Source organism: Panthera pardus, unplaced genomic scaffold (assembly GCF_024362965.1).
Source record: "Panthera pardus isolate Hobbes unplaced genomic scaffold, ASM2436296v1 HiC_scaffold_21, whole genome shotgun sequence".
Lineage (NCBI taxonomy): Eukaryota > Metazoa > Chordata > Mammalia > Carnivora > Felidae > Panthera > Panthera pardus.
In genome coordinates this window covers 4,640,152-4,662,811 of record NW_026526777.1, presented here as the reverse complement: position 1 = coordinate 4,662,811, position 22,660 = coordinate 4,640,152, and the positions used below count along the sequence as shown (strand labels likewise).

The 22,660-nt window shown below is 53.6% G+C and overlaps 1 protein-coding gene and 1 long non-coding RNA gene across 2 annotated transcripts; one reads left to right on the top strand and one right to left on the bottom strand.

Annotated features, from left to right (window-relative positions):
• Positions 1-9,693: 9,693 nt before the first annotated feature.
• Positions 9,694-12,495, bottom strand: LOC128778896 (uncharacterized). The gene is made up of 3 exons (XR_008424755.1): positions 12,249-12,495; positions 10,998-12,138; positions 9,694-9,994 (listed from the first exon to the last, which is right to left on the bottom strand). It is a non-coding gene; the product is annotated as an uncharacterized LOC128778896 (long non-coding RNA).
• A 1,861-nt stretch (positions 12,496-14,356) lies between these two features.
• On the top strand, positions 14,357-18,846 carry LOC109257204 (Fc receptor-like A). The gene is given in 9 exon segments (XM_019433168.2): positions 14,357-14,426; positions 15,084-15,249; positions 15,342-15,390; positions 16,018-16,093; positions 17,176-17,247; positions 17,250-17,501; positions 17,899-18,183; positions 18,410-18,522; positions 18,778-18,846. Coding segments are annotated over 9 exon segments (1,152 nt in total).
• Positions 18,847-22,660: the final 3,814 nt, after the last annotated feature.

The following is a 22,660-nucleotide window of genomic DNA, read 5'->3' as shown; positions in this document are numbered from 1 at the left end:
CTGCGTATTCATGTAACAAGATTAGACAATTTGATCTTAACACTGTAACACATTTTCGTAGGTGACAATGCAGATACCTCTCTTTCTTCTTTTTCAATATTTTCTTGGTTATTTTCATTTGTTATTCTTCACGGTGGACTTTATGATCACGGTGTAGATTTGCAAACAAAAAAATTCCCTTGGGATTTTTATTGAAATTGCATTAAATTTATGAGTTAATATAAAAGCACTGACATTTTTACAATATTGAATTTTATCATCCAGAAATACAGTATGTCTCTCTTAAACCTTTTTTATATTCCTCAATATAGGTTTATAATCTTTCTTTATATCAGTCCAATATACTTTTTATATTTATTGTTGAGCATCTTTTTTATTGTTTATATTGTAAACAGAATTTATCACCATAAATTATTACACTAAAATATAGTTGATTTTTGCAAATTCATATCGTGTAAGAGAGCAGACAAAAGTAGATTTAAAAAATAACTCTGCCTCCTAGATAAATATCATAACTCATCTTTAGAGTTTATGGATCTGTGTCTTAAGCAACTGCCTTGATGGGCATTTTTGCTTGAGAAAGTCACGGCCTCATATTCGGTTTGGCAAGACTCAAAGAGGCCTGAATGACATTATTTTAAAGTGAGAAGAAGTTGAAGTGTCTGCGAGCCGGATGAGAGAGGGGGCGAGGGGTCAAGAGCAGGAAGGAGAGAGGACAGTGAGGGATGTCTGGAGAGGGAGGAGGAGGACTGGAGAGAAAGCGGCTGAGATGCTATTGTAGACTGGCACCCAAGGATCGTGGCCAGTGGGGAAGTCCCCATGTTGAAGAATCAAAAATGCATCTTTAAGACAACGACGCCTTCCAGTCAGTGTTGTCACCTACACTGATGTGCCACACAGAAGCTTCTTTATTTTCCCAGTTGCTTTGGTAAGAAGTCTGCTGTATACAGCAGGTTTGGACTAACAGTGCTTTCACGGATGAAGGAACGGGGCAGTATCCGGTGTGGAGCTAAGGGATGATGGAAGAATAAAATTGTTTTGGAGGCAAGTTCAGGGCAAAGACTAAGAATCCAGGGAAATCTAGGAGTCGTGGCAAGAGATAACTGGGAGAAACATAAAGTCCCCTGAGAATCTTATTTAACTGGATGCTGGGTTTTCTACATGGGGTGTAGGATCAAGCTGTTTTGTTTGAATTAATGAGAAAGGTAATCCAAGATGCTGAACAGCTTGAAGATACTCCAGCAGCAGAAATCCAGGTTACGAGTGGACTTCATTACCTTCTTTTGTCATTGGCTTTCATTTCTTTTCTTTCTTTCTTTTTTTTTTTTTTTTGGCTGATATTGAAAGACTAATTATATAAACGAACAACAGTCATATCATATATGACCATGTGACACTCAACCTTTGCAGCAGCTGACCGGAGAAGTCAAACCAAAACATCTGTGGCAAGCACCTCAGCAAAGTGAGGACTTGCCCAGTGACAGCCAGCTCCCCCATTTCTCCCCCTGATTCCAACTCAGGACCAACCAGAGAAAACCAAATATGCTCCCCAAACCAATCCCATGAGATGCATCCAGTTAGCCTGCCCGCAGCCTCCTCTCCAAACATACTTGATTGAACCCTTCCCTCTGTTCCCACTGTTCCTTGCCTGCCTTTGAGTTTCCACCAAAGCAAGTGAAGGTGGCCGACTCCTCTGCTCTGAGGAAATAGCCCATTTTCATTAGGATGGTCTTCATTTATTTTCAAAATATTCTGGGATTTTACAGATAGCAATTGCGTGAATGGCAGTTACAACTTCCTCGTTTCAGATACCCATACATTTTTATGTCTTTTCCTGTCTTATTGCATAGGGTTGGAACCACCACAACAGTGTTACCTGATGGGGGCAGTAGCAACCACAGTTTCTTACTCTTTTTTTTTTTTAATTGATTTTTGAGACAGGGTGAGAGTGGGGGAGGAGCAGAGACAGGGGGACAGAGGATCTGAAGCAGTCTTTGCGCTGACAGCAGCTAGCCCGATGTAGGGCTCAAACTCCTGAACCTCAAGATCATGATCTGAGCCAAAGTCAGATGCTCAACCGAGCCACCCAGGCGCCCCACAGTTTATTACTCTTTAGCGTACTGGGAACATGTCTAAAGTTTTGTCTTTAAATACAACATTGCCTATTGGTTTGAAATGGATAGTCCTTCTCTTATTACATAAGTATGTCTTCATCTGTAGGTTATTTAGGTTTTTCTTTTTTAGTATCAGTAAGCAATGCTTATAGTATCTATTGAGCTAATCTTTTAATTTTTCTCCTTATGGGTAATAACATATTAATAGACATTCTAATTTTGGTCCTTACATTATTCTTACAAAAATAAGCCCACATTATCGCAGTATGTTATTCTCTCAACACCCTGCTGCATTTAATTGGCTAATATTTTATCCAGAATTTTTGTATCTATATGCATAAGTCAGGTTGGTCTGTAATTTTCTCCTTTTGGTGCTATTTTAGTCAGATTTTTGACTTGAAATATATCTCATCAACTATTAATGTTGTAGAGGCTACTTCCTTTTTTCACTAGCATTAACAGCTGGCTGCTGGCTTGAAATACCGATTTTGTTTGTCATGTTCAGGGACTGTGTGGAGACCTACTATATTTGATTAGTTTTTAATGTTTATTTATTTTTGAGAGAGAGAGAGAGAGTTGGGGAGGGGTGGAGAGGGGGCCGACAGAGGATCCCATTGGGGCTCTGTGCTGACAGAACCATGAGATCACGACCCGAGCCAAAGTTAGATGCTCAACTGATCAAGCCCCCCCAGGCGCCCCTAGAGCTACCATATTTGGAAGATGCAGTTCTTTGGCAGTGATTTACAATTTATTCCATGCTTCTTAGTTTTTTCAGACGTACCTTTTTTTGACTCTGCTTTGACAAGTCACAGCTCCCCATAAATTTACCGTTTTGTTCCAATTTTCAAATAAGCTGGCAAAAAGCTTTACATAGAACTTAAAAAAAACAGTTACTCCCTACCTGTGCGGTTATAATCGTTAGTTTTAATCTGTGGCTCTCATCCCTAACTTGGGGTAGTTTGGCTTTCTTTCTTTTGTTTTTTCTCCCTCTATAGGTATAGATTTTTATTTGTGTGTGTTGAGTATTTATCTGGTGTGCAGTTAGGGTTTCCCCAAGACAAGGATTTGCATTCAAGTAGGGTTTTTTTTTTTATTGTTATTGTTTTTGTTTTGTTTTGTTTTGAAGTCAACTGTACGCCCAGTTTGGGGCTTGAACTCACAACCCTGAGATCAGGAGTCACGTGCTCAACCGACTGAGCCAGCCAGGCGCCGCTGAGTTCAAATAGTTTATTTGGTTGGTGCAGGGAAACACGGGAGGGGAGCGGGGAGGTGACCCTGGGGAGGGAAAGGCAGTCCAAAAAGGAGGAGTTGTCGAGTCGGCCACCACTGTTGGAACTGGAACGTGATCCCCGGGGACTCTGGGCGGTAAAAGCAGGTGTCAAAGGCATCCCACCCGAGGGATGGTGGAGTGGGGTCATTCGCGCACAGCTCCGGCAGGTAGTGGTCAAGGGCTACTGTGTGGGGCGGTGGGGGATGCTGGCAGTGGGGGGGAGGGGTCCCGGCGATCATTCCCCTGCACTTATAGCCTGTCTTAGGCATGCGCAGAAAGGCCTGCCACAGTCTCAGAAACAGCTGTCGTGCAAAGGAGTGCAAATGCTGACGCTGAAATTTCTCCAGAAGACACCACAGCCATGATGCCCGGGGTCTATGGGAAGCTGCTGTTAGGCGCCCTCTGGGGCTTAATTGTCAACTCTGCTCTTGGTGTCCCGTTCAGTCCATTTTTTATTAGCTTTATTTCTTCTGTTTTTTAAGCTTTAATTTAATGTTCCTCTTTTAACCTCTTCAATTACATGCTTGTTTCGCATTGGTTTTACTCTCCTGTGTGATCGTAAGAGCCTTCTGGATCGGTTATGAGACATAATTGAGAAACTCCTTATAAAAGTGCTTAGCCCACCCAGTGCCTGTCACGTAGTAACACTCCACAAATGTTAATTATTATTTTTGTTGAACACTTTGAAGTCGCTTCTAATTACCGATTTGGCTATCTCCACTTGAGGTCGACACACGGTATTTTCATCACCGTTATTGTCCAAAGGTTCTGAAAATTGCCGTTTTGATTTCCTCTTTGATCTGGGAATTATTCTGAAGAGTGTTTTTATGCCAAGTAGTTGGACGTTTTTTGTCTACATATTTTTTTCTTTTTTAAAATTAATTTATTTTGAGAGAGAGAGAGAGAGAGCTAGAGAGGACAAGGGGCAGAGAGAGAGGGAGAGAGAGAATCCCAAGCAGGTTCCTCACTGTCAGCACAGAGCCTGATGCGGGGCTCGAACCCACAAAGCCGTGAGATCACGACCTGAGCTGAAGTCAGACGCTTAACAGACTGGGCCACCCAGGCGCCCCAGTTTACATATTTTTCCGATATCCAGTTTTACTTTATTGTGGTGTAGGACGTAGTCATGTGTAAGTTCTGGGTTTGGAACTTAAAAAGGTGTTGGTGGCTTGATATGTAATCCAGTTTTAAAACTCTTCCACGGGCGTTAAAAAGACAGAGTGGATTCTTTGTTATTCATTCCATATTTGCCAACCGTACCCCGGCACTGACTCTTGCTGGAGGTCCTCTACTTCCCTGCGTGCTTACTTGGTCCGTAGGAACTGACGAAATCCCCATCCTAGTTGTGTTTTGGCCACTTGTCCTGTTGTTCAGAAACTTTAGGTTCATGGCAAACATGCCCTCGTTGCACGTCGTGGTTCTCGGAAATCTCCTTTATGTTACTTCAAGTCTAGGCCTTTAAGTCTCCTTCACTTACTATATCTCATTCCCCCTTCTTCCTGTCGAACATGGAGTCACTTTGTTTCGCATGTGTCTCCTGTGGGCGGCATAGGGTGGGTGAAGTATGAGAATCTTTGTCACTAAAAAGGGCGATATAACATTTAGATGTACCGTCACAACTATTATGTTTGGCTTTCTGGTGGATGTGCCCGGATCCCTTGGTGTAGTATAGTTAAAAAAAAAAAAAAAAAGATACCTGATCGTTGTCCCTGGTTCCCGGCATAGAGCTGCTAAAACCTTTGGGTTCTCTGGAGTCATAGGAGTATCTCTTGTTATTCATAAGGAGCCCCCTCACCCATGAGAGTTTACAGGAATGAGAGGACATTAGAAAGCTTCAGGATGGGAGCTGGCCACTAGAAGCTTGGACCTTCCCGCCCCATCTGCACCCCCAACCTGCAGGGAGGGGGAGGGGCTGGAGATCGAGTCTCTCATCGATGGGCAATGACTGACCAACCGTGCCTGCGAAACAAAACCCCCATAGGACCCTTAAATGATGGGATTCGGGGAGCCTCCCAGTTGGCACACACATCCACGTGCTGGGAGGGTGGCACCGCGCGATACAAGGGGACAGGAGCTTCTGCACGCGGGACTCCTCCGGACCTCGCCCTCCGCACCTCTTCATCTGCCGTTCACTTGTGAGCTTTGTGGCAAAAGAGAAGCCGAAGCATATTAACACTTGGAAGAGTTTATTTGAGCAAAAACCTTTGGAAGTGGGAAGGAGCGCTCTGCGGAAGCTGGGGAAAGACACACAGGGAAGGTGCCGAAGCAAGAAAGGAAATTATAGACTGGCCGGAGCTTAAAGCTCACGGGCTCTCTGTGACTGAGCGCCCTTCAGGCTTTGATTTCCTAACGTTGAGGCATTTACAGGCTTAGATTTGGGTTTGCTTGACCAGTCTGCCGTCTCAGTCTAACGGCCTCCTTGCTCAGTTAACTTAACAGTAATGAATTGCCATTGCAGATATAGAGTTTCCCTGAGTTCCGGGGGTTTTTCAGCAAACTGTGGGACCTGTTTGGGGGGGGGGTTGTGGGAATCCCGGATTTTGCAGCCAGGCTGGACGGAAGTGTGAGGGAGCCGGGAACCCGAATCTCGAGACCGGCGTCTGAAGCGAGGGCGGTCTGGTGAGACTGAGCCCCGACACCCGTGGGGTCTGGCAGTAGCTCCGTGCACCCACTCTGTGCACTTAGTGTCAGAATCGAAGTGATGGGGCGCCTGGATGGCTCAGTCGGTTAAGCGTCCCACTTCGGCTCAGGTTATGATCTCACGGTTCGTGGGTTCCAGCCCCACGTCGGGCTCTGTGCTGACAGCTCGGAGCCTGGAGCCTGCTTCGGATTCTGTGTCTCCCTCTCTCTCTGCCTCTCCCCCACTCGTGCTCTCTCTCTCTCTCTCTCTCTCTCTCTCTGAATAATAAGTAAACATTTGAAAAATTAAAAAAAAAAAAAGAAGTGAATCGCAGGGCACCCGGCTGGTGTCAGAGAAGCAGAGAATGGGTTGTCGTGAGGACAAAAACCGTGTGCTTGGCAAAGACGGATATTTACTTTTAGTGTGTGTGTTTGCCCCTATTAAGAAACACTTGCTATGTAGACTGGAGACCAGTCCCTGCCCAGCCTTATGGATGGTGGTGCCGCCCGGGGATCAGACCGGCTTCGTGTTGATTCTTTGCTGAGGCTGCTTTTTGTTTATGGCGGCTGCTCATGGCAGGCCTTCCCCCCTGCCCCTCGGGAGGCCTGCTGTGCTTCTGGGGGAGGGGGGTGCCCCACCTGCGGCCCTCCTGGCCTGTCCCAGCGCCCTGCTCTCCTGCCTTCGCCTGTGCAAGGGCAGGGGGAGTGGCCGAGCTGGGGGAGGAGGGAGGCTCACACTTGTTCGGGGTTGGAGGGGGGGGAGAGGTGACAGCCACTCCGAAGTCTTTCTCCAGGCTTGTCCCCCCTGCCCTCTGTCTCCCGTAGCCTCTCTGAAGTCTCCGACCCGTGCGTTTGGCAGTCTCCTGTGGACATCGGCCGGGGCAGAGTTTGCAGACAGATAGAAGCCGCATTCTCGTGGGAAGAGAAAAGAAACCACGTGGAAAAGTTTATGCAGCCAACTCATGAATTAATGCGGGGACCAGTAAGATGTTCCAACTGGTCCAAAGAGCGTGTGAGAAGCAGACACGGATATGTAGATACAGATTTGCAATTTAATAAAGAAATGTCAGGCTGAGATCGATGGATTAGATACGAAAAGGGTTCAAGTGCTTCAGGGCAATTCTGCCTTCCTTTAGGGCTGGTCATGTGCTCCACCTGACGATGGATTATTTAAAGTTTTTTTTTTTTTAACATTTATTTATTATTTAGAGACAGAGAGACACAGAGCATGAGCAGGGGAGGGGCAGAGAGAGAGAGAGGGAGACACAGAATCCAAAGCAGGCTCCAGGCTCTGAGCTGTCAGCACAGAGCCCGACGCAGGGCTCGAACTCACAAACCGCAAGATCATGGCCTGAGCTGAAGTTGGTTGCTTAATCGACTGAGCCACCCAGGTGCCCCATGTTGATGGATTATTTAAAGTGTTTTGTTTTGTTTGAGAGAGAGTGGGAGGGGAGGGGCACACACACACACGCACAGAAAGAGAGAGAGAGAGAGAGAGAGAGAGAGAGAGAATCCCAAGCAGGCTCCACATTGTCCGTGCAGAGCCCTATGCGGGGCTCAATCTCACCACCATGAGATCACAACCTGAGCCGAGATCAAGAGTCAGACGCTTAACCCACGGAGCCACCCAGACACCCCTGACAATAGATTATTTAGTGGATGAAGAGTTTTGAGTTAGCGTCTTAAGAATTGCCAAATGGCCCAGTCAATAGAAGTCAAGCCCAGTGCTGCACTGGAGACACTCAGAAATCTCTTTGGGGGCCTCTGGGGGGCTCAGTGGGTTAATTGTCCGCCTCTTGGTTTCAGCTCAGGTCACGATCTCACAGTTTGTGGGATCAAGCCCCGTGTCGGGATCTTTGCTGACAACTCGGAGCCATCTTGGGATTCTCTCTCTCTCTGCCCCTCCCTGCTTGCGTGGGCTCTCTCTCTCTCTCTCTCTCTCTCAAAATAAATAATCTCTTCGGTCTCAGTTACAGATCATTTTTGTGACAGACACACTGTTTTTCCCTTTTCGCTATTTCTGGCCTGAGTGGAGGTGCAGGACCGGCCCCAGTCCTTAACCATTCGGGCTGTGCTGCGGCCGCCTCCCGAGAGACACTACTCATTTCTCTTACTAATGGATTATTGGCGGGCTCAATATAGTCTTGGCTAAACGAGGTGTCTTAAATTATACAAGAAGCTTCTCCAAAATGTATTACGAATGTCTTATTCATTTGAAAATGCAAACACAAAAAAAAAAAAAAGAAAAAGAAAAGAAAATGCAAACACAAAAGCTCAGATAAAGGAGAATTGCACGATATACATGTTGAACGAGTAAATCCAAGCATATACTGAGCCAGAAAGCACCGTGACTAGGAAGGGGCTTGTCCTCGCGATCTCCTCGGCGACTTTACCACCGGGGAGAAGGTGAGAGGGAGACCCAGATTCGCCTGCATCATTAATCTCAGCTTTCTTGGGTGAGCATCTCGGCATGCTGGGTGCGATGCCGGTGTTTAAAATCACATATGTTTTTGAACCACATGGTCCCGAAATGAAAGCCACGTACTTCAACTTTTAGGGTAAGTTCCAGCTAGGAGGGAAACACCTCGCTTTCTTAGGGGATTTCCTTGAGTAATTTTCACACTGCATTTCGTTTGCCTCGTACAAAGCCTGCAGGCGTTGTATTAGTGTTTTGACTGCCTCGTAACACGTTGTCGCACATTTAGCAGCGTGAAAAACACACACAGTCGCCGACTCCCAGTTTCTGAGGGTCAGGAGCCCGGGCGAGGTTTAGTGGAGTCCTCCGCCAGGGGCTCCCAAGACCGCAGTCAAGGTTTCAGCCGGGGTGGGGGGGGTGGTGGTGGTGGTGCCTGGGTGGCTCAGTTGGTTAAGCGTCCCGACTTCGGCTCAGGTCATGACTTTGGCTCAGGTCGCGATCTCACGGGTTCGTGGGTTCAATCCCCGCGTCAGGCTCTGTGCTGACAGCTCAGAGCCTGGAGCCTGCTTCCGATTCTGTCTCTCTCTCTCTCTCTCTCTCTCTCTCTGCCCCTCCTCTGCTCACGTTCTCTCTCTCTCAAAAATAAATGTTAAAAAAAGAAAAAAAAAAAAAAGAAAAAGCTTTCTCCAGGCTGTGCTCTTACCCAGGGGCTCCACTCGGGGCAAATCTGCTTCTGAGCTCTTTTGGGTTGGTGGCAGCATTAACTCCCTTGGGGCCAGAGGACTGAGGGCCATGGTTTCTTCCTTGATGTCAGCCGGAGGCTGTTCTCAGTTCTTTGCCGTGTGGACCGGAAGCGTCTCCGCGGCGCTTTCCTCATCAGGTCAGCGAGGAGATCCCTCTGACCTCAGGAAGGACCTAGTCCTTCTCTTGAGGGCTTTCACCTGATTAAGCCAGGCCCACCCCCCACCCCACCCCCTCCAGATCCACGTCTCTTTTTATTAACTCCATGTCAAACGCTCTGGGACCGTAATTACATCTGCGAAATTCCTTCACCTTTGCCATGTTCTGTGGGTCGGAAGCAGGTCACAGATCCTGCCCACGCTCAAGGGGACATTATTCAGGTCCTGCACACCACAGGCCCGGAGTCATGAGGGTCACCCTCAGGGTCTATCTGCCACGGACCTTAACCCCCCCATAGCAGTCAGGGTCCAGCCAGAAAAACCACCACCACACTAGGTATTCTAACAGAAACTAGTTAATGCAAGAAATTGGTTAAATAGCTATTGGAGGACTAACAAGGCATACAAACGTGAGGGAGGGAGGCAGCAAAGACAACAGGTGCGGGAAGCAGCCTCCCTCCAAGGCTGGGGGATGAGGGACGGAGAACGAGGTCAGGGTTAGCGGGAGCTGTGAGCTCATAGAAGGGGCTGTGCTTAGCCTCGGAGTAGAGCCCCACACTGACGAGCTGGGCTCGCGTCGCGGAGAAGATGCTGTGTGGCCGGGGCTGGTCCCTGTCAGGTGGAGTCACCAGGCTCGTCCCGGGAGTCTGCAAGAAGCTGGAGACCCGCCTGGCAGCTGCTGCCAGGAGGGGGGCATCGCTGGGCTCACGTGCCGGGAGCAGCGAGCCTTGGGAAGAAGAGGGCTCCCCCCTCGCGCCTTCCGGCCTCCGTCCCGCCCCCCTCCTGGCAGAACCCATAACAGTCACGGGCCGGCAGAGGAACAAAACTCAACTCGCGGAGCCCTGCAGCCAGCACCACAAAACAGGCAGGTAGGGGCACACTTGGGACTTAGAGACAATAGCTCGGTAACCAGCAAACGCCTTCCTTAGATAAGCCTGCTAGAACCGAGGTCCCGTAGAAAACCCTGCCCTTGGCCTTCTGGTCTAAACACTGGCGGTGCCAGGAGTTTAGGTGGTCATTGGAGAACACCTCCAATGTGAGTTCTGAACCAGCCACACGAGCATCAGGGGTTATAAGAACAGGGTACCGACCTTGGCTTCATCACTAACAGTCTCAGCGGTCAGGTGCACAGCCAGATGTGTTTGCTAACATCCCATGAGCCGGACTTACTGCCCCAAACTGCCGGCCTCCCCTGTGGGTTCACGAGATCGTGTGCTCTCTGCTGGGCGGGGGTGGGGGGGTCCCAGGGCAGGCAGAGAAGTATCCAGGAGGAGCGCCTGGAGGGGCGGAGGGAGGCCTGGGGGGGCTCCCCCGTGGGGGCTTCTCCACTGCGGAAGGGGAGGGGCGCCCATGGAGTTTTTCTGACTGGTAGGTTTGGAGATACGCTGGGTCACAGCCGGGCTGTGGCTTGAGATCCAGAAACTCTGATTTTTTTGTTTCTTAATCGGAGGTACTTTTGTCTTTTTTAAATTGTGGTAAAATAGCCGTCACCTAAAGTTTAGCATTTTAGCCATGGTTAAGTGCACGGTTCAGTGGCCTGAAATGCTTTCCCAGTGTTGTGCAACCCTCTCCACCATGAATCTCCAGCACTTTCTCATCGCCGCAAACTGAAGCTCTGAGCCCATCGGACAGTAAGTCCCCATCGCCCCCTCCCCTCTCCCCTGTAACCTCGGACCTACTTTCTGTCTCTAGGAACTTGACTCCTCTGGGGACCTCGCCTAGTGGGATCATACCGTAGCTGTCATTCTGGCTTGTTTCACTGAGTACGATGTCCCTGAGGTCCATCTGTGTTGTAGCAGGGGTCAGAACGTCCTTCTTTCCTTCCTAAGGCTGAATCACACTCCATCGCGTGGATGGACCACATTTGTTTCTCTGCCGATGGACACTTGAGTGGCTTTCACCTTTTGGTGACGGTGAGTGACACTGCCGTGCAGACGTTATGACCGTGGGCGTACAAATATGTGTTCGGAGATGCTGCCTTCGGTTCTTTCGGGTGTATACCCAGAAGGAGAATTGTCAGATCTGCGGTAATCCTCTGTGCATTAGAAACACAGACTTCAGGGGCGCCTGGGTGGCTCAGTCAGTTAAGCGCTGACCTCGGCTCAGGTCATGATCTCATGTTTGTGAGTTGGAGTTCGAGCCCCGTGTCGGGCGCTGTGCTGACAGCTCGGAGCCTGCTTCGGATTCTGTGTCTCCCTCTCTCTCTGCCCCTCCTCCACTCATGCTCTCTCTCGCTCTCAAAAATAAGTAAACATTAAAAAAATTAAAAAAGAAGAAACACAGACTTTAATGGGAAGGGGAGGGGGGGTCCCAGGGTAGGGGCAGGGAGTCTGTGAAGTGCACATCACCCAGTCTGGAAGCTTCCTGGGGCCTATGTGTGGGGAGTGGACTCATCAAGTAAAGAAGCCCGCACACCCCTCACCTCCAGGCATGGGGTGGTGAGCCTCACCCTGAAGAGTATGGGCCGTAGCCGACGCCCACGTCGGTCCCACAGCCGGGACTGGTCGCAAGAACCACGTGGGACCCTGGAGCCTCTCTGCTTGCCCAGTTCCGTTACTTCTGCTGTGCTTTGCGGTTAGCGCACCGGAGCCTTTGGCCTGGGGCTGTGTGTGCGTCGTCAGGGACAGACTGGACACAGGGGCTGGGAGGCCTTTTCTGGTCTCAGGCCCCTCTTGGGGCCAGAAAAGATAAGACAGCAAGCGGAGGCCTGATGGCTCCTGAGGTTTAACGGTTGTAAGACCCAGGCACCGTCTCCAGACGGGGTTAAACATCCTCTTCTAAAGCATCACTCACCTGGTGGGATCTCAGCACTGGGGCAGGCTGTTGGGTAAACATTTTGGAGCAGATGGCAGGGATTAAAAGAACAGTCTGCCATGGGGGCCCCCCCGGCACCTGCCGAACCGCGTATGAGTAGGGTGCTCCCGGCTCACCGGGCGTCTCAGAGACGAAGTGGTTATGTCCTTCCGTCCGGGGCCGGGACCCACGTAGCCGCACTTGGCAGTCACGCGTCGAGGGCGCCCCCGGGAATGTCCCTGGGTCAGCATCGTGGAAATACAAAAGCAGGAGCAGACGAGTGCCCGAGTGTGTCCCACTTCCCCTGAACGCATAGGGCTTGTCAACGGACGCTTCCCAGCGAGGGTCAGAGTCTCCAAGAACACCGTCTAGTAGAAGTCTATAATGAAAGCCACACACAGAAATTCAAATGTCCCAATAGCTACGCAGGTGTGTGTTCGGTTTGCGGACTCGCCTTCCATCTTCAAAGAGCCCGCGGCGTGGCCTCTGCCGCCTCTGATCCCGCTTCCCTCCGCTTCCATCATCGCTTGGCCTTCTTTGATTCTGATCTCTGCGGAGTCCCCTTTAGGAGGACCCTGCGGTGACATCAGGCCCGTCCGGGCCGGCCGGGGCCATCCTTCCCCTTGCAAGATCTTTCAACAAATCACATCGGCAAAGCCTTTTTGTCATATAACATAGCATCTGTAGGTTCTGGGCTCAGGGGGTGGATGTCTGGAGGGGATATTATGCAGCCTGCGTGGGGGGAGGGGGACTCTGTCTTCACAATCACGGCAGGATGCCACCGGGCCGAGGCCACAGACTTCCTACTTCCACTTGTCATCACCATCTGTGTAGCCGGAGCGCCCTGCTCCAGCAAGGGGCCCCCGCCTTTGCTCCAGCAGATCTGAAGCACCAGCCGCCACTGGGGGGGTGGGGAGGGAAGTGTGGCAGCTCCTGCCCCTCCCCCCGCCCTGGTGGTTTGCCGGGTGAGGGACTCTGCTGGGATTTATGCGTGTCCTTCCCGCGAGGGAGCTGGAAATTCGTGAGGAGTCCTTATTTCCTGCTTTTTGCTTCTCATTTTGGGGGAGAAGAGGGAGGAGGCTGGCCAGCATCATTGACCAGAAGGGGCACCTCTGACCTCCTAGAAGGGGCCTCAAACGTCATCTAACCTGCCACCCCAGCCCTGCCCGGCCACCACCCAGCCCCACCGTGTCCTAGCCAACACTGACCTCCAACCCAAGCTTGACCTCTCAAGCAAGTCATGTGCTTTCTAACAAAGATCTTTCCAACGAACCCACTGAAGTCCTTGGTAGCCAGTAATAGAAACCGACTTGGATTAACTTATGCAAAAAAAAAAAAAAAGGTGGCCAGGAAACCTCTCCTTGGGGAGATCGGATGTCTTGCTTTTCCTGACAACTTGGGGATTCCTTCCCTAGGAAAGGGAAACTGTGTGCCTCTGACTCCGAGAGCACAGGCACTCCTCAAACACCCACCTGCTATAGTTGTCCGACCCCACAGGAGGGTTGGAGAGTCACAGACCTGAGGTAGCAGCGAGGCAGGTGCTGGGCCGGAGAATGAGTCCCGACGACGGGAGCCTGGTCAGGGTGCCTAATGACTGAGCAAGACGGGGCGGCAGGCAGACCTTTAGTGTTGTTATGCAGTGTGTGTGTCTCGGGTGGGAGGGGTGCTGGGAACGCAGGAGATTGTCCCCGGAAGAAGGAATCACAGGCTCTCCCTGGAAGCGCGCCTGGAATGATCTTTCTAGTGGGTGGCTAGGGGTCAGTGCTCTGCGGCAGAAACGGAAGGAACCGCAGACGTGTTGCTGATTATGGCCCCGCCTCCCTTGACCTTGGTCTTGCTCCCAGGGTCCCAATCTTCTCTCCCACCCTTATTTCTACTAACCGCCCCCCCCACCTGCCCCATGCTCCACCCAGACCCGGCCCCCGATGTTTCCCAAAGCATCCTGTGATCTCCCATCTGTTTGTACCGGTGCCTTCACACGCAACGTGTTTATCTCACTCCGGGCTGCCTCCAAATCCCTTCCCGCCGCGCCCCTCCCCGAGCCCTCCAGCTCGGTGGGCTGCCCCCCCCTCCTTCAATTCTCCTGTTACTCTGCTTTGTGCGTCTGTGTGTTTGGTGCTGTGTGGCCAGACTGCCTGGGAATGAGGCCTGCCGTATGCCTTCTCGTCCTCATTTCCCCCCAGCACAGTGCCTCACTTGTGGCAGAATCAAACAGATCTTTGTTGAGTTGAACTGAAGTGGAAAGATGGCCTACGCTATTTTCTCCATGTCATTCACGGCAAAGAGTCCCATGAGGGTCTCTTCCGGTCAAGAAGGTAGTTTTTGGCTGTCATCTTCTGACTCTCCACTCCTGCCCTTTGAGGCTCAGACTGATTTAAAGCCCTTGGCCTTAAATGCCAACGCACATTTACCAAAGTGAGCTCCCGGCTCTGTCTGACCTGTTTACCCAGCACTTTGCCTGCACGTTTACAAACCTATTAGGACAGTTGCCAAGCAGAGACATGTTGTGGCTTCCTCTCATCTTCCTAGCACGGTTTGCATATTAAAAGAAGAACTTGGGGAAGGTAGTGACCAGAAAGAAATCACTGGAATTTCTCATGTATTGGAGACGGGCCCCAGAGAGATAGGATGTGAGGGGCTTCTCGGAAAGAACCCAAGCAGCTCCAGCTGTAGCCTTCCGTGCCCCCTACTCTGTAATCAATACGACCACCTCTCCCTACTTCTCCCTTCGTGTCCCGTTTCTGCAAGATCTCCTCTACGTAGGGGTGCTCCTCGAGCCTCGGACTCGGAGAACTGAACTTGCCCAACCAGAAGTTAAAGGGAAATAAAGTGGGCAACATCACGAGAGCCGGGTAACTACCCCCGAGGCACAGACCTGGTGTCCCGTACGGAGATCCGCTTTTCCCACAAAGTTGGCATCAACTCGAGCTCGCCTTTATAAAGTGCCCCGGCCCGACCCCGGGTCTTCTTAGAGGACAAGGAGGCTGTCATCCGCCTCTTTTCCTTGTGCCTCCGGAGGCCGGCCGAGAGGCCAGACGGTGGGGAGGGGTACCCCAGGGCTGGCTGCACAGAGACCCTGAAACCAGCACGGCCGGAGGCCGGGCGGAAAGGCTTCTGGCAAGCTTATGAGGAGCTACGGTCAGGTGGGGCACTTTCCAGATCTTTCCATGAAGAGAAAGTCAGGGGCTCGCTGACCCTCCACACCTGTGACTTCTCTGTCCGCCCGGAAGTGGTCAGCAGCCAGTCTTGTCCCGACACCCGTCCCGGCTGCGGATCCCTGTGATGGACAGCCCACCGTGTCCCTTATGTCACATCCCTGCTGTTTACAAATGTCTGTCCGATGGGACCGTTGTCTGGCTGAGGTGGGCACAGCCCTTGGCTCTAGATCAGTTGGAGGGGTGGCCCCACCTTCCAGAGCTCAGGCTTCGGCGCCCATCCGCCCAGTGGCATATCCCACATCTGGAGGCCCGGGCGGCCCCCGGGGCTCTTCGAGCCTGCTCCTCCCTCTCATCCCGGTGCCTAGTGACAGACATCTGGGTCTGGGTCCGCCCTGCCCTTTCGCAGATGTGACCCTAGACGCACCCAGGCCTCCCCGCCAGCTGAAGCCCAGGCCTGCCAGGGACATCCTACGGGGACACTGAATCCGAGAATGCAATGCCAAAACCGACTTCTGGCAGAAAATCCTTCTTTTTGTCTCTGAGTAAAGAGCGTACCTGCTAACCTCACCTCTTCCACTACCACCTGTGACACGGTGGGGAACAGCAAGGATGTGGCCTTGGCATTGGCCTCCCGCCTGGGCATTGGCCCCCTGGGCATTGGCCCCCTGGGCCTCCCGCCTGGGCATTGGCCCCCTGGACTCTGGCTCCCGGGGTCTGCTCCCACGTCCTCTGCTGCTCCCCTGCCCAGGACCTTCTGGGCAAGGAGACTGTCCCTGCAGGGGGCTGGGGGGCCGTCTTCAAGTACGAGGGCTTGACTGAAGGCCGTATGGGGAAATAAGGGAGGTTGGAATCTTTCCTTTTAAAAAAATTTTTTTTTTACATTTATTTATTTTTGAGAGACAGAGTGAGATAGTGCACAAGTGGGGGAGGGGCAGAGAGAGAGGGAGACACGGAATCCGAAGCAGGCTCCGGGCTCCGAGCCGTCACCACAGAGCCCGACGCGGGGCTCAAACCCACAAACCGCGAGATCATGGCCTGAGCCGAAGTCGGACGCTCAACCGACTGAGCCACCCAGGCACCCCAGAAATTTTTTCTTTTAAGAACAAAGAAGGGGCACCTGGGTGGCTCAGTCGGTTGAGCGTCCGACTTCGGCTCAGGTCATGATCTCGCAGTTCGTGAGTTGGAGCCCCGCGTCGGGCTCTGTGCTGGAGCCTGCTTCGGGTTCTGTGTCTCCCTCTCTGCCCCTTCCCCGCTCACGCGCTCTCTCTCTCAAATATAAATAAACATTAAAAAAAATTAAAGAACAAAGAAGCATGTTGTGAAAGCTGTTTCTTCCCAATCCTAGCCCGTGACTTACCCGGTCTGCTGTCTATAGTCTAAGAAATCCATATGCATAAGCAGACATATATATACATGTGAATGTGTATGTGCATATTTTAAAATACACAAATGGAGTTTCACTGTACACGTGGTTCCACACGTCGCATTTAATTTTCTTTTATTAACGCTTTATCATGGAGCTCATTCCAGACAGTAGGTATTTCTGGACCTACCCCTTGTTTTCTCATGGCCACAGTAGATTTCACTATATGGCTGGACCGTAACTGATTTCGCCAGTTCTCCATTAACAAATGCTTTAACTGGGGCAGCTGCGTGGCTCAGTTGGTTAAGCGTCTGACTCTTGATTTTGGCTCAGGTTATGATCTCATAAGTTTGTGAGCTCAAGGGTGAGGAGAAGAGGCAGGGGAGAGGAAGGAGGGGAGGAGGGGGAGGGGAGAGGAAAGCAGAGGCCCCGCCCAGGTCTGGCAGGAAGGCCTGGGGGGTGGGGCGGCTCAGCAGGTGCCATCCAGCAGCCTGTGTCCCCAGGGGGAGGCCTGAGGCGGGCTTGGGGGGGTGGTGGGGACAGAGGGAGAAAACGCCCACGCAGTGTGTGGCTCCGGGGCCACCCTGTTCCCCTGTCTCACAGCCTGGCTGCACCTCGAGCCTGGCCAGACCCCGTGTTCGAGGGAGACGCCCTGACTCTGCGATGTCATGGATCGGCGAACAACGTCCTGTCCCAGGTGAAGTTCTACAAAGACGGAAGATTACTCCAAACCCCGAAGACCAGATGGTCCCTGTCCGTGGGGACAGCTACCCTGGAAAGCAGCGGCCAGTACAGCTGCTCTGGGAAGGTGGCCTACGTCCCATACCTGGGCAGACAAACCTCAGAGCTGGTCAAGGTTCAAGTCCAAGGTGAGTCACCAGCTCAGGGGGGTCGGGGGTGGGGCTGGGATGCTGCTCAGGGATCTGGTCTCTAGAGGTCAGCAGCTGTCCCTCTGGCTGCCCCTGATGCCGGGTGACCACAGGGCCCCCGTTTAGAGCCAGGGGAAGGAAGTGCCCTGAACCAGCCTGGGCCAGACCCTTCCCCTCTGGGGACCAGCTGACCCCTACGGCCCTCTGGCTTTGGCTCCGGACTCCAGAGAGGCTCTGGCAGTGTGGGTCGTAGCTGGGAGGTGGGTCCTGGGACACAATGACAGGGTCTCCCGTGGGGCGTGGGGCTGTGACCTGGGATGCGCTCTGGCTTGGACCTGGCCTCTGGGGACTCAGGGTTCAGGAGGCCCCCCCTGAGCCTGGGCCCACGTCTCCCTAGAGCCGTTCCCGCCTCCTGTGCTGAGCGCTGTCCCCTCTCCCAAGCTCCGTGAGGGGAGCCCGCTGACCCTGAGATGCCAGGCGAAGCTGCACCCCCAGAAGTCGGCCTCGAGGCTCCTCTTCTCCTTCCACAGAGATGCCAGCACCTTGCAGGACCGGGGCCCCCACACGGAGCTCTGCCTCCCAGGAGCCCAGGAGAGAGACTCTGGGCTTTCCTGGTGCCGGGCCACCCTTGAGGGTGGTGTGGCCCAGAAGCAGAGCCCCCAGCTGGAGGTCAGGGTGCAGGGTGAGTGGCAGAGGCCGGTCCGCAGAGAGGTCCACTCCAGCAACAGGGGAGAAGGAGACGCGGCGGGCTCCACGGAGAGGGCGCCTGCACACGGGGAAGAGTGGAGGGGGGCCAGGCTTCCTGAGGGTGTGGAACCCACCTGCACACAGGGCCCCGCGCCCGCCTCTCTCTGCTCCTTCTCCCGTGCGTGCCTCTGTGGGGCTCTCCCCGCCTCTCCCTCTAACAGACGCTCGGCTGCCATCACGAAGTGTCCGGGCGGTGGGGCGGGGGAGCTTCAACAATGAAAATATGTCCTCACTGTCCTGGAGGCTGGAAGTGGTCTGTCGAGATGGTAGGAAGGTCAGGCTCATGCTGGGTTCCCTTCTTTAGGCTTGGGGGGTGGGGGGAGGGGTGGGGGGAGGGGTTGGGGGAGGAGACCCTCTGCTATCTCTTCTTCTCAGGGTTCTAATGTCGCCATGAGGCCCCGCCTCGTGACCTCCCATAGGCTGCAACTCCAAAGACAATCTCTTGGGGGGGGTGGGGCTTCGGCATACGAATTTGGGGGGACACAGGCTTTCGGTACACGGCACACCCCGCGGCCTGTCTTGTCTGCAGGAGAGGAACCTCTACCTGGACCCTGGCGAGAGCGGCTCGGAGGCCCCGGGCCCTGGGTGCCAGCTCTGAGCTTGACTCAACGTCCTTTCCAGACACTTCTGCAAAGCCGCCAGGCCTCCCCTGGTACCGCACTGGGTCCACGTCACCTACTCGGCCTGGGAATCCCTCATCTGGTGACAGAGCAGAGGGGGGTGAGGCCTGTCCACCCCGGAGTCCACCGGCATCTCCGTGCCGTTCCTCCTCCCGGAGGTGCTGGGAGATGTCCCTCTTCTCCCGCTCAGGGCCGGGCACCCCCCTGCCCCCTGCTCCCACGCGAGCAGCACAGCCAGCTCACAGAGGGGCTCAGAGGCTGTGGGCACACGGTGTCCCTTCGCTTCTCCCTGGGGATGTTACCCCAGCGACGGGCAGCGGTCAGGGGTCTGGTTGTGCCTGGACGGATGCACTTTGGAAGGTTGGCGTGTGTGTTTCTTCTTTCCTCCTTGTCACCTTGTCTGAAAATGAATTTAACGTTGGGTCGTGAAGAATTAACTTTACCCAAGGAGAGGTCTGGTCTTTGCCAGGGGCTGCTGGGTTGGTCCTTAGCGGTGTCGTGTCCCAGAGGAGTGTCTCTGTTTGCACGGGGACCTCGGCCACCAGTCTAATAACATGGCTTATGATGAGGGTTTCGGGACATGTGGCATCATTTCTACCGCCAGAGGGACTGGATGCGGAAGGTACCAGCCGGGCCTTCGGAAGGGCAGGACGCTAACGGGCAGCCGCGTGGGCTGAGGTCATCAAGCTCCAACAGAACGGGCACCGGAACTTTTCCGTGTGTGTTGTCATGTGGGTGCGGAGCGTAACCGGGGACAGGACGCGTTTGTTACTTTCCCCGGGCCCGTGCCCTTCTGCTCGAGGCTGCCTTTCACGGGCAGCCTTTCCCTGTCATAAGGCACAATGGCGAACATAAAGGCTTTCAGTGTGTTCCGTGAGTCCTTCTAGCAAATTACTGAACCTGAGGTGGTTCCGGGAACCCCGTGGAACGTGCAGTGGGCGTCAGAGGCGAGGGTGGTCTCGTGTGGACCGTGTTCTCCCGCTGTGGGCCGGGCCTACCTCTTGCACGAGGTTTGCAAATGCGTCCGAGAGAAGACACCAGTCGGTTAGGAAAATCAGATTAAAAGCCAGCAGGGTAGGCAGATAAGCTGGAGCCAGGAGCAAGGTCACTATCCAAATGGCGTCTCTCGCGCTGTGTCCCCGCTAAGGCAGGGCCACAAGGGTGGGTCTCCCCTCGACAACACGGGTCTGGGAGGGCGGCGAGGCGTCTCCGCAATCACAGGACCGCTCGGGAAACCGTGTGGCCGCCGCGAACACTGTCTTTAGCTGCGTCTTTCGGCCGCCCCGTCGGCATCTCCTGCTTTGTCCGCGCGTCCCCCACGGGCTCTGGGTGTTGCAGCAAAAGCGCTTGAGAAGGCGAGTGGGCATGGCCCTTGCGGGATGGGGTTTGCCTCTCCGCTTTCTGATCACCCGCCTGACCCGGCTTGTGATTCTCCAGGGGGACGAACTACCCACACCCCAGCTTTGATGGCCTCTGCCGGGACAAGCCATGGCGACTTGCTTACGAGAGCACACGGTATTCTCTTACTCTTTTACAGCCACAGAATCAATAATAAACACTATATTAAAGAATTTCAAGTATACTGGGGGATGGTTTTTTTAAAGGGAAGTCCCCCCTCCCGCCAAGAAATATTTTCATAAGCCTGATATGTAAATGGGGGGGGCCTGGATTCGATCTCTGGCGGTGCCTTGATGCCTCGATGCCTCGTTTCTTTGCCCGCCTGCAAGCCCGGAGCCGCCAAGGAACCCTCAGGGCCCCGAGGCACTGCCATCGGGTTTTACGCTGAGAGGGGCTGCAGCCCCCAGCCTCCACCAGAAAAGTCCATTTATGTTCACGAACTGGGTTTCTGGTAATATTTCCTTTGAGGGAAGGGCTGTGTGGATGTTTTCTAAAGTTCGGAAACCAGTGTTCCAAAGAGGACTGGATGGCACGGACTTCGGGTGACACGGCACCAGTCGAGCTTCTGGAAGGTGTCGAGTTAGGCAGGGACCCCTGCCTCCCCTCCCCTGCACACCCCTTCCGACGAGGCCATGCGCAGTCAGCCCGACTGGACGTCCCGAGTGCCAGGCCTCGTCCATGCCGGGGTCATTCTTCCCGCCTCTCCTGCCCCCTCCCACAGAGCGGCCTGGTGGCTGCTCTGAGATGCTCCACTTGTCCTTCTGTCCCTCCGTTTCCTCTTCTGACAGACTGGGGGGGATCCCCGAGGCCTCCCCCGTCCTTAGCGGTTTCCACAGATGGGGAGAAAACGTTGCACCCTTGCTGTTCTGTTACCAGTTTGCTGCCCCCTCGGGGAAGGGAAGCCTCTCCCAGGTGGCCTGACCCCCAAGCTGTTCAGTGCCCTGGGTCAGGACCCCAGACGGACCCTCTCTTGCCCGGGAAGAAGGATTTGACCCAGAGAGCAGAGCGACCCCATAGGGTGTCATGAAATCTCTACAGGGGATAAGGTCTTCTCTGGTGAGAGCGTTTGTATTGGAGAATGAAGGTCTGCAGCCTTTCTCAGGAGAAGTGTTTAGTGTGTGAGTATGTGCGCGTGTGCAGGTGTGAGTACGTGTGCATGTGTGTGTGTGTGTGCAGGTGTATGTGTGTGTACGCATGCGAGCATGCACGTGCGTGCATGTGTGAGTACGTGTGTATGGGTGTGTGCAGGTGTGAGTCCGTGTGCATGGGTGCGTGTGCACGCGTGTGCAGGTGTGAGTCCGTGTGCGTGTACGCGTGCGAGTGTGCACGCGTGTACATGTGTGAGTACACACCTGTGTGTGTATGTGTGAGTACGTGTGCATGGGTGGGTGTGCAGGTGTGGGTGTGTGTGCAAGTGTGAGTACATGTGCGTGTACGTGTGCGAGCGTGCACACGCGTGCATGTGTGAGTACGTGTGTATGGGTGTGTGCAGGTGTGAATGCGTGTGCAGGTGTGAGTACGTGTGCATGGGTGCGTGCGCGCGCGTGCGCAGGTGTGAGTACGTGTGCATGTATGCGTGCGAGTGTGCGCGCGTGCATGTGTGAGTACACACGCGTGTGTTCATGTGTGAGTACGTGTGCATGGGTGGGTGTGCAGGTGTGAGTACGTGTGCATGGGTGCGTGTGCAAGTGTGAGTACATGTGCGTGTACGCGTGCGAGCGTGCACGCGCGTGCATGTGTGAGTACGTGTGTATGGGTGTGTGCAGGTGTGAATGCGTGTGCAGGTGTGAGTACGTGTGCGTGTATGCGTCCGAGCGTGCGCATGTGTGAGTACACACGCGTGTGTTCCTGTGTGAGTACGGGTGCATACGTGTGTGTGCATGTACGTGTGCATGTGTGTTTGCGCATGGGGCTGCGGGGGTGGGGGGGCGCTTTCTGAATCCCAAATTAGTAAATCGCTACTCAGTGGATCAGAGATGAAATTTGCAAAATCTCTCCAAAGAACCAGATGGTCGGATGGAAGCGTCTACCCTGTTAGAAGAAGGAGGTGGGGTGGCCGTGGCCTTGGCACGCAGAGTCACAGAGGTAAACCCCGACGGTGGCTTCTGGCTTGTGGCTGGGGCTCCTGCAGCCGGCCCGCCGCAGCCTGGCAGAGGGAGCACCGTGGAGAAGGGCGCGGGGGTTGGGGCCAAATTGTTGAGCCACAGGCCGTCTCCTTTTCCCGAGCACCGTGCTCTCCGGCGGCCTTCGGTCGCCAACTCCTCACGCTGACCGAGCGAGCGGGAGACGTCGGGGCGCAGCTGCGGCTGGCGGGCTTGGTCTGAGCGCTCGGCCCGGTGGACACCTGGCCGCCGTCCGGGTCGTTCCTTCGTGCGGTTCTGTCCTCACCTCGCC